At 40.8% G+C, this 11,474-nt stretch overlaps 2 protein-coding genes across 7 annotated transcripts in view; one reads left to right on the top strand and one right to left on the bottom strand.

The window, feature by feature from the left end:
* sgsm1a (small G protein signaling modulator 1a) overlaps positions 1-5,125 on the bottom strand; it is a 26,716-nt gene extending 21,591 nt beyond the window's left edge. For 2 of the 3 annotated variants that reach the window (XM_017451574.3, XM_053674392.1), the window contains exon 1: positions 4,866-5,125. In XM_017451574.3, coding sequence (XP_017307063.1) covers positions 4,866-4,940 — 75 coding nt within the window. In that variant the 5' untranslated portion in view covers positions 4,941-5,125. The remainder of the gene's footprint in view (positions 1-4,865) is intronic. The other variant, XM_053674393.1, reaches the window with a different exon arrangement.
* The window catches only part of LOC108261296 (class I histocompatibility antigen, Gogo-A*0401 alpha chain), a 158,301-nt gene that overhangs the window by 75,696 nt on the left and 71,131 nt on the right, over positions 1-11,474 (top strand). The gene's annotated exons all lie outside the window — the stretch shown is intronic.

The raw sequence follows: 11,474 nt of genomic DNA, 5'->3' as shown, positions 1-11,474 counted from the left end.
CTAAATACAAAACCAACAAGGCAAGGCTTAAAGCCGAGTGTGTTTCACTTTACTATAAGAAGCTGTTTGGGGGACGGGGGTGGGGGTGTTGTTGGGAAAAATCGACCACCGGATTGATTTTTCCTTCTTGAATGAGAACATCGATTCTGTTCTAGCTACAAAACAGTGAGTAAAAACATGCAGTGGTTCTGGGACAGGCTCCGGATCCGTCAAGACCTTGACCAGGATAAAATCCTTACTTATTAACAAGAGTACCAATGCTTAATAATCGTCTAGACGTCCTCAGAGGACCACCAGGAAGCAGTCCACCGTTAAAGAGGGGATTTATTCAAGAAAAGATAAGCGAAGGACAAAGATTACACTTGAGCAGGAAGGTCATCGCCATGGGAAACAACAGTGAGTCATCATCACTTGGTTATCTTCTTACACAGTAACTAAAGCGTCCAAACGGGTGGCGGTGATGAAAGGGGCTAAAGGGCATTTGAGTTCAGATTTTACACTGCAAGAAACAAAAGGACTGAATTCCCGGCAGTTCAATAGCGAAGCTGAAGAGACGTGCTGTTCAGCTTAATGGTCTCTAGAGCGGAGAATGCCGTCTCAATACTGAAAAATCAGACATCTCGCCATGATGTTCCAGAGGCAGGGTCTGAACACACTCGAAACAAGTGCACAATAAATCACCAGGATCATAATCAATCACTATCGAGTGGACGGCATCCAATCTCAGCCTGGATTGCTCTTGACTGACTCATTTCAGCGCCGGACGCGAGACCTGAGCACGAGTGTGTCATCATGTTCGGCTAATGAAAAGTGAAATGGAGCCTCATTAACAGCATTAGGCATTTTAATTAGCGTTTACACTCATTTGGCACAGGCTTGTTGTTTTTCCCCTAAATGTAACGTACAAGCGAGAGTAAATCCAATCCGAGCACGGAGAAGGGTATAATCCTGACCGCCTGAAAACACAATCATGCTCTAATTAAACACAGAAGGGTGTGTTTCCAGATGAGTGATGGCTTTTAAAAAGCTGAAACTCCCCAGTGGAGTGTAATTTAGACTGTCAAGATGTCTGTTAATATTTCATTCCGTGGTTTTGTGTGTGTGTGTGTGTGTGTGTGTGTGTGTGTGTGTGTGTGTGTGTAAAAGCATGTGGGTGTTTTAAAAACCAGGTGTGAAGTCAAATAAGGCTCAGCAGGATTTCGAATCTCTTAAAATGATACTCAGATTCCTCGGACAAGACAAAGCAGAAACAAATGAGAGAGACAGAGTGAGACAGAAATGCAGATGGAGAGACACAGACAGGCAGAGAAAGATGGAGAGAGAGATGGAGATACAGAGAGGGACAGAGGAACAGAGAGACAGTCAGAGAGGGCGTGTGATGTGACACCACCGTGGTGGAAAACTACCACCTACCACTCCTACTAAAAGAGAGTGTGAGAGACAAACAGGCAGAGAGAGAGAGAGAGAGAGAGAGAGAGAGAGAGAGAGAGAGAGAGAGAGAGAGAGAGAGAGACACACACAGACAGAGACAGAGACAGATGGGCAGAGAGAGACACACACAGCGTGACAGACAGACATGTAGAGAGAGACAGAGAGAGACAGGCAGAGAGAGAGAGACAGAGTGACAGACGGACATGTAGAGAGAGACAGAGAGAGACAGGCAGAGAGAGAGAGACAGAGTGACAGACGGACATGTAGAGAGAGACAGAGAGAGACAGGCAGAGAGAGAGAGAGACAGATGGGCAGAGAGAGAGAGAGAGAGAGAGAGACAGAGTGACAGACGGACATGTAGAGAGAGACAGAGAGAGACAGGCAGAGAGAGAGAGAGAGACAGAGTGACAGACGGACATGTAGAGAGAGACAGAGAGAGACAGGCAGAGAGAGAGAGAGAGAGATGGGCAGAGAGAGAGAGACAGAGTGACAGACGGACATGTAGAGAGAGACAGATAGGCAGAGAGAGAGAGACAGAGAGTGAAAGCGAGAGACAGATAGGCAGAGAGAGACAGGCAGAGAGAGAGGGAGAGAGAGAGATGGGCAGAGAGAGAGAACCAGAGTGACAGACGGACATGTAGAGAGAGACAGATAGGCAGAGAGAGAGAGACAGAGAGTGAAAGCGAGAGACAGATAGGCAGAGAGAGACAGACAGAGAGTGCGACATAGAGAGAGGTATATGGGCAGAGAAAGACAGATAGAGAGACACTTAGACAGAGAGAGGCAAAGAGAGTAAAGAAAGAGAGTGAGATTATAAATTACCACAATCCTCTGGCCATGCTTCAAGCCACAAATTAAATAATCAGAGAGCGAGGGAGCGAGAGAGACAGAGACAGACAGAGATAGAGACAGAGAGAGAGAGAGAGTGAGAGAAAGAGCCTGTAGTTGATTTAAGGAACGCTGCCAACAGATAAATATTCCTCTGAGTGTAAGTAATTACATCATTTACAGGATGTTTGTTTACGTTAAACAGAGACGGGTTTCGGAGTGGGACATGAGGAGCGCTATAATATATTATATATAACGACGCATAATGGAGACGGAGTCTTTGGAATAAACGATCATGTAGGAAGTGTGTTTCTACGTCGTAACATGCTGACGGTAAACGTCTAACCTTTATTCACTATGCTATACCACGGCGCTGTGGAATTCTGGATTCTGATTGGTCAGAGGGTGTTGATTCATTTCCACAGGTTTATGTCAGCATGCTCGTTCTGATCCGTAATCGTTTCTATAGTAACAGCTCGTTCACCGGGAATTGTTTGGCGGACGCTAATGATAAAAGTGATGAAAGCGTGAGTGATCGCTGATACGGTAAAATACAGTTCTGTGAGGAGATGTTTACTTAACAGCTATGGAAGGAGTCTCCAGTGTCAGCGCTTTGTTACAGTCAGAGGTAAAGCTGTAACCCATGTGTGTGTGTGTGTGTGTGTGTGTGCGTGCACTGTGTAAGCTCTTCTTCATCAGTAAAGCAACCAATCCAGCGAGGCGACGCGAACACACGAGGCGTGCTTCAGTAACTAAACGCTCAATTCTCACACACGCTGAGACGAAGATCTGCTCACATCTGGCCATTTCAAATCACTCAAAGAACCAACGACTGAAGTGCATGCTGGGATTGTTTCTGTGTTTAAAGCCTGCAGTTACATACTGTAGTGTTTGGAGGAAGCGCAGGAAGTGGAAATGAGAGAAGGAAAAAAACAAAAACGAGGAAAGAAAGACAGAGAGGTAAATAAAGCACAGAGCCTTCCACACTCCATCTGTTCACGTCATGCTTTAGAAATGCACATCAGTGGCTGAATATGGAATATATTTACCACACACACACACACACGCACGCACATCTTCCTGAAATATCTAAAGGCCAGTGAGGTTCTCTTCAATAAACCCCGCTGATGTTAATGATGAGCTTCTGAAGGTCTCTGGATGTGAACACAGAGACCTTTCAGATTTTGAGATGCCACGTACGTACCCACACACACACACACACACACACACACACACACACACACAGCGTATGAGTCACTCTGAGCACCGGAGTCAGAGACCCTTCAGGTAAAAAGTGGTACTTGAAAAACTGGAAAGCGTTCTAAATTGAACATAATGAAGGAGTTTTACGTCCATCATTATTATTAAAGTCATACTTGATTAGTAATCAATTAGACAAACCATTAATCAGATTTTAATGTGCAAGTGTGTATTAGATCTGTAAAGACCAGACCAGGAATTGATCAGATGACATAGTGAGGTATCATCTCTATATTTATACGTATATATTATTATACATCAGGTTTAGAATATCTACTGAGCAGAAAAACTAGAAACTAAACTAATGATTTATTATACCAGTCATGAAGATTAGACAAGCTATTGATTAGATTAGATGATCAGTTTAATTTAAGTGGTGTACAGTATATTGAGAAGAACGGCTATAAATGAGCCTGATGATTGATTAGACGCATTATTGATTATCCCGGGCATTGAGATTAGACTAGCCATTAGTTGTATTAGACCGGTTATGAATTTAGGCTAATTATTCATTTAAAAAAAAAGTACTGAGAAGACCTGCTAATGAATAGTTTAGGTATGGATTGATTACATATGGTACTGATTAGACCAGGCATTCATTCTTAATAGATGAAGAACTGAATCTAGTTAGTACTGATCAGAATAGCGTGTATAGATCAGACCGTGTACTAATTACTATTACTAACAGTAGATCAGACCGGGTACTAATTACATTTGGTACAAACAAACAAGATGTACACTATGGGTACTAATGCAAGCTGTGTGTTTGTAGGATCGGGTACTCGCTGGACTAGGATTGGATTAGATCATACATTGATTAGACATTAGGGCAAGAGTAACACAGTCAGTATCGTGTGTTTACAGCTCAGTGTGAAGGTAAAGAGTGTTAGAGCAATTATTTTAAGCTCTGTGGAGTGTGTGTGTGTGTGTGTGTGTGTGTGTGTGTGTGTGTGTGTGGTTGGACAGGGAGCTCAATCTTAACTGGCACCCTTTTTTGGCATACATAGTGGAAAATAACAGGTTACAGAAGGCATTTAATCCTCACTATGGAGTACTCATGTGGCAGTGACATGCAGAATGTCATCCATAACCATAACCATAACCACACACACACACACACACACACACACACACTTCATAAGAATTATAACTGATTTATCTGAACCTCGAGTGTACTGCAGGGGTAAAGAGCTGCATCCCAAACGGCTCTCTATTGGACACCATGGAGTGCACTATGGTGTAAACCTCTCTTATTCCACACCTGTGTGTTATAACACTTACTGAGCCGTTTGTGACGCGGCCATTTATTTATTTATTTGTTTGTTTTAATTTGCACGCGCACTCACCTCTTTCTTGACGTTGCGGAGCAACCTCTGCCGCGTCTCGGCTTCTGAAATCGCGGAAAAGCGTTGAAATGACATCACGCCGATTAATTACCGGTAATTAAACTCAGAAGAAACGGGGGGCAAAAGCGCGGTTTTCGGTCAGTGTTAAACTCTCACTGCTTACGACGAGATGATTTCCTCCTCACCTGTCGTCGCGGTTGCCATGGCTCCGGTGGCTCGAGCCCAGCTGCGCTAGCGAGTCCCGGAACAGGAGCGCGAGCGGGGCTCGGGCGCGTCTTACATAAGCCACGCCCTTTAAAGAGACAGGCGCCCAGAAATTTCTAATTCTTATTCTTTTTTTTTTTACGTTAGTGTTTCTAGTGCTGCCTCGAATGATGCCTCAATGCCTCAAATGTCTAGTTTTACAATATCAGTCTCACAACCATTTTAGAAACGAACCTAAATAATAAAACACACAGCAGACCAGTGGTTTTCAAAGTGGGGACCGCCAGGGGGCGCCCGGGGGGCCTCAACAATTTGGTCGGAGCCATCAAGCCCATCCCTCACACTAGTATGTTTTCTCTTTCTCACTCTCAGACAACCACACACACACACACACACACACATACACACGATCAATTCCCAATGTAATGTAATGTAAAGATGTAAGATGTAATTATTAATAAATAAAAGGGGGATATATTCAAAAGTCTGTATTTTTAATGTGTTTTAAAGACATCTTGCAAAAGGGGGGCCTCGGTCAAATGCTAATGACATTTTTGGGGCCTTGTCCTGGAAAAGTTTGGGAACCCCTGCAGTAGACCACAGACAAGATACAATAGGAAGGCTAATAATAACTTATCACTGAAAATATAACTGAAAATTCTAGAAATGTTGTCTTTCAGTGTCACCAATTTTTATATTTTACGAACCGCATGTGTTCCTCTGGGTTTTACTCAGGCTCTGGTAGTCTAAACACTCCTCACACATTTGTTATGTTTCTGGGACATTTGCTCACCTGGAAAATGAGAACTTCCGCACAATAGCACAATAGCAACATGTTAGCTATTAATCCACTAATTGGTTGATGAAACCATCTTCAGTAACCACTTTATCCCAGACAGGGTGGTTGTGTCATCCCATTCATCAAAAAAAAACTTGACACTGGAGAATCCATGTTTATGTGCCTTGTAAAACACCACAGGTGTCCCAGTGTAAGAGCTCTTACTAAAGGTAAGTATAGGGATGTTAATATTATGTAGTAGTGCACATACATTTTGCATTATTCCACCCAGCAGGCACACCAGTAGGCATGAATTGTTTACTTGTGCAGCTCTTCATATGTGGAACTGACCTACATCAGTTCTGAAGACGACTCCAGAGCACCAAAACTGTCATAAACCTGGACTCCAGAAACTTTGCAGGAGTCTGTGATTGTTATGATGGTTTGTTATCTCCCGCTGAGACAAGACCTTCAAATTGTTTTTTTTTTCGTAGCCCAGGGCAGAACCCATGTGAATACTGAGATGATTTCTAGAGTCATAAACGCACAGCTTAATCGCCTTTGTGGCCTAAGAGTGCCCTCATATCGGGCTTCTTAAAATTGTGTCCGCATGGGTTGTGCTTTGAAATATAGATACGCTAGGAAAGGAAATAAAAGCCAGAGCGCATGAAGTTAATCTTCATCTCCATTAGTGTGCTAGACCTCATCACCCCTGAGCTGGCAGAGCCATAAGAGCAATAACATTAGAGCAATATTCACCTGAATGAAAACACAAAGATGTGAAGTCTGATGTGAAGCACCACACCACCATCTCCACAGACTACAGAATGCAAATCATGACATCCTGTTGGTGTGAGTGTAGTCCAGTTTCTTTCTTTTCTTTTTTTATTTAGAGTGTAGCTATTTCTTTTTCCAGTATTACTCTGTAAGCTATAACAGAATGTTTTTATTAAACAAATCGTGTTTAAATGTATTTTCTTTGGCAGAAAAAAAATTGTGACAGAAATGTTTGTCAAGTGCACAATAAAAAGACAGGTCTACAGATTGAAGAGGTATAAGTGATTATACTGATTTGAAGTGGTCTGATTAAAAGGGATTATTCGAGGGTGGCGTGATTGATGATAAAGCCCATGCCCAGCTAGAACACAGGTTCTTATCCCTGGTCCTGGAGAACCCTTTGTCCTGAAGATTTAGTGTTTCACCTGATTCAACACAGGAAGGGCTGTTAATTGGTTGAATAAGGTGTGTTTTGAGACACTGTAATCATTGCTTTATTAATACTTAATGAGTACTTACCCAGAATTCATTAGTACTTAATAGTAGTGACTTGGATGTTAATATTGTACTCATTCGTTCCTCTTTTCAGCCCTGTTTACTGTTGTAATCCATCACCAAATATTTTTAAGGGCCAGTATAAATCAGGGCAGGCTGGCCCAATGATAAACGTCCCATAGATGTCTAATAGTAAATGGTAATGCATGTCTGTGCCAAGACCAGGCACGGGGCTTAGGTACATAAAATGTGGTGTAGAAGCCATTATTTCATACTCTATACTTAAACACACACACACACACACACACACACACACACACACACACACACACACACACACACACACACATCAGTTAGGAAAAGCTTTGTCTTACTGCTTACACTAACAATATCTTCTTTAATTAAAAAACAATGCAGACAATGGTGTAAAAATACACTGTAGATTGCTGAATTCGATCTGTTGTTAAGCAGCTGCTTTAGTGAGATGGACAGATGGTGTGTGACTGACGACATGTGTATTGATTCATGTGAAACCGAATGACCCAAAATGACATTTCAGTGACCTGGTGACATCACAACCACGTCGTTCTCAGACCTACATGCTGAGAAAGTGCATTTTTTAAATATAATATAATTTACAAATCTTGTGTATGGTATCAAATCTAAAAGCCTTTTTTTCAATTAATCTATATTATTATTCATGCATCTGGGTTTAGGTCTGATTCTCATTTGTATGGTTTATGCAGTTAGGTAATACCTTGAACCCTCAAGCACTCGCACAAACTCGCATTTGACTCTTCAGTTTTCAGGTTATGACTCGGATTAGTTAGGTTAAACGTAAATACAAGATACATTTAGTATCTCATGATGTTATAGGATGATTAGAGCTGGCTGTGGTTGTTCCTACACCGCAAAACCATTTCAAACAGCGCCATCTGCTGGAGAACCCCAACACTACAAATTATTTACTATGTTCTCTCAACCAATTAAAAATAATCATCTGTTTCCAAAGTTCAATCCTTCGTCAAATGACGATGACGTGACGTGAGTAAGCTATTCATTCTTTGCTGAAGAGCAGAAAAAAGTGCACACGTTTAATAAGGAAGAACTGAGTATTGCGTACAAAGGCATTATTCTATATTAATTGTATTAGTACTGTTTGCGTTGCATAAGTTGGTGATATAAATTGGCCACCTTGGGGAACTATTCATATTCAAAGGGGTTAGAGTTATGTTCAAATAGCTGTATCATATTTTAGCTTACAAAAATGAGCATATTTTGGAAAATAAGAGCCACTGTGCAAATTCTTGTTACTGATGACTCCTCGGCTCAACCCATATAAATCTCACATATCGATCATTTTGTCCTGCCTACTCCAATTTACAATAATTCGGTGTCAAAATACTCAGGAAAGTGCCAATCGAACCCCCAACCCCGGAGGTGTGAGGTATGAGAAAAGCGGGTTAACACCATCACTACTGTGTAGTGAGATACTGAGGTGAGAACCTCTCTAAACTGATGGAGAATTCAGTCAGAAAGTCCAGTTCTGGAACTTCACCACAGCAATCTCAGTGCAAAAACGTTAACACATAAATGTGTATGCTTTAAAATGTGTATGCTATAAATGTGTATGCTTTAAAATGTGTATGGTTAGGTTTATGTAAATATTCACACACAACTTTACTAAAAGATTAATAATTGAGGCCCAGTGTTTTTTTTATTTTATTTTATTTTATTTAATATCTTACTAAGAAAGAATTTCAATTAGAGGATTTGATCTTTTTCCTTTTGGTTTTTGTTATATATGACAATTTCAACATAGCTCTTGTTTTGCTTTTTTCCCCACTTCAGCTTTTTATGAGAAGTCTTAGAACCAAGTTAGAAAATTCATAATAAATAATTTTTAAAAAGTCTGTGACTGGTAAAATGATAGCACACGATTATTATTATTATTGTTATTATTATTATTAATATTATTATTATTAATATTATTTTATTATTGTCTTTTATTACTGTCAAGCGTGAATGTCATTAAGCTACACTGGTATAACAATGTAAATTAATAAGAATAATGAAATAATGATCTAAAAAAATGTTTTTTAAATCCCACAGTGAGCTCATAACTCATCAGAAAGATCAAGTAACTGCTGCATGTGTGTGAGTGTCCGCTAGGGGGCGACTTTCACATACTGAATGCACTTAAATGAAACATGATACTGTGTGGATGGATGGATGGATGGATGGATGGACAAATTAATGGATTGATGATAGATTGTAGAGAGATGAACGGATAGAAAGTTGAGAATATATTAAATTGAAAAAAAAAATCCAACTAGTATTATATTTCATTTGCACATTACCCAGTTACAGTGCTTACATCCAGCTCTGTGCAAAAGCCTTAGGCGTCCTGTTATTTTATTTAGTAGACATTTTGTTGTAGATGTTTATTTTATGACTTCTGCATTATTGAGTCAGTACAAAATCATTTCACAGTGACATGACAAGCTGTGTTTTTATTTCTATTAACTTCAACAGACAGAAAAAAGGAGAGGCTGTAAAAAATGAGAGTCTTATTCCCTACATAATATACCACAACCTACTGCAGCAAAACTCTCCACTAATACACGACACCTTTAATATTTCCATTTCGCACATTTCACACAGGATATATAAGAAATATTAGATTTAGATTAAGGAAACTGTTCCACGTAGGTTTTCTGTGATGGAGGATGATGTGATGCGCAGAAGAACAAACCGGACAGGTGTAAAAGACTGAAGGAGTGATGAAGTACACCTCATTTGAGAAAAAGCCCTTGGCGTTCTACAGGAGAGCGTCAGGAAGGCTGATTGACAGGTTGCTCGGCATTACGAGTAGCAAATGTGGGCATTATGAGTGACAGGTGTGATTGGTCAGGTATGGCTTTGCCTGAGGAAAGAGCTGTCAAGGGGATTTGCGAGTGAAGGAGCAGGAAGGTAATAGAGGTGGACACTGTGCAATGGTGAGAATACACATGCCACATCACGGCCTCACACACACACACACACACACATACACACGATATCTGTGACTGAAGTTACTACCGAACTACTGTTTCTGTTGAATGTGCCAATTTTTCTATGGTACATTCTCTCAAAGCAATGAGAAAACGCACCACCTCTCACCCACACCAGGCCCGGACGCCATCTGACACCGACCCAGTATCTGACATCAGAATGTGTTCAGGAAGAAGACGTAACTGAGCATATGCTTCTAGCAAATCTACACAGAAAATCAATACACTTGGAAAGCAAGAGCTCATGATTTAACTCCACTGGATTTTATTTTCGCTACTGGATTACATCTTACAGGTTTTTGACATAGAGCATAAATGAAGTAATTAACCAAAGATCAACCACCAGGCCCTGGTTTAGAAATAACAGCAGTGAGTCACTTGGGAGCCAAAAGAGTCTATTCTTATTAGAGTCAAATGACCTGACTGACTCAAAAGAGTCAAATTTCCCGCCATGACCTTTAAAAACTCTACAGTTTACATGATATATAAATGTGAGCATTTCCGAGGTGAGTATTCCTTTAACCGTGCGTTTACAATGACCAGAAGCTCCGCTGAGGACAGTTTCTCGGCTCTTCTCCTCCATCATTAGCCAGTAAAGTCACTCGTGGCCTGATATGGCCGTATTTCCTTTCACAAATGTAGTTGCGAACAGAGAGCTGTTATCAAGTGCTGGATGCGCAGGTGAATAAAAACCACTTAGAAAACCTATGGAGTAAATGTGAGCGGGAGTGGACGACACTCCCGCAGCTCTCTCATGGATTCTGTGACAAATCTCATCTGAGAAGGAAGTGATGATGATGTCACATCCACCTTCATTCAAATGCTACACAATATAGACGTCGATAAGACTGTAAATGATAAACGAATACTTCTGGATAAGACTAAATGAAATATTAGAACTCTGAAGCATTTTGGTTATTGACACAATAATGCGAAATCCCAGACAGTCCTGTATATTAAAGATTGCAAGCTTTTCCGATCTTTACTCTGGACCGTTTTGGATTGGATTTTGGTGGTTAGACGAGCCACTTTGGCAACGTTTGCGCAAAACGTTCTGTCTCCAGATCCAGCCCACAGATCTGATTTCAGAAAACATTCAATTCATTATGCGATAAACTGCCCTCATGGGGAAACGTCTCAAAACCGGTTTGGACTTTTTTCTCTAGTTTCATGTCAGTGTATATAAAAAGCGTGACGTGTCTACGCAAGGGTAAAATTGTAGGAATTCTAGGTAAGGTGTATTCAACTAAAACTTTGGAATGACATAAAATTCCTTGCTTAGAAAGTTCGTTAGCGATTCGT

The sequence above is a fragment of the Ictalurus punctatus genome, chromosome 22 (assembly GCF_001660625.3).
Source record: "Ictalurus punctatus breed USDA103 chromosome 22, Coco_2.0, whole genome shotgun sequence".
Lineage (NCBI taxonomy): Eukaryota > Metazoa > Chordata > Actinopteri > Siluriformes > Ictaluridae > Ictalurus > Ictalurus punctatus.
This window is presented reverse-complemented; position numbering and strand designations above follow the sequence as displayed.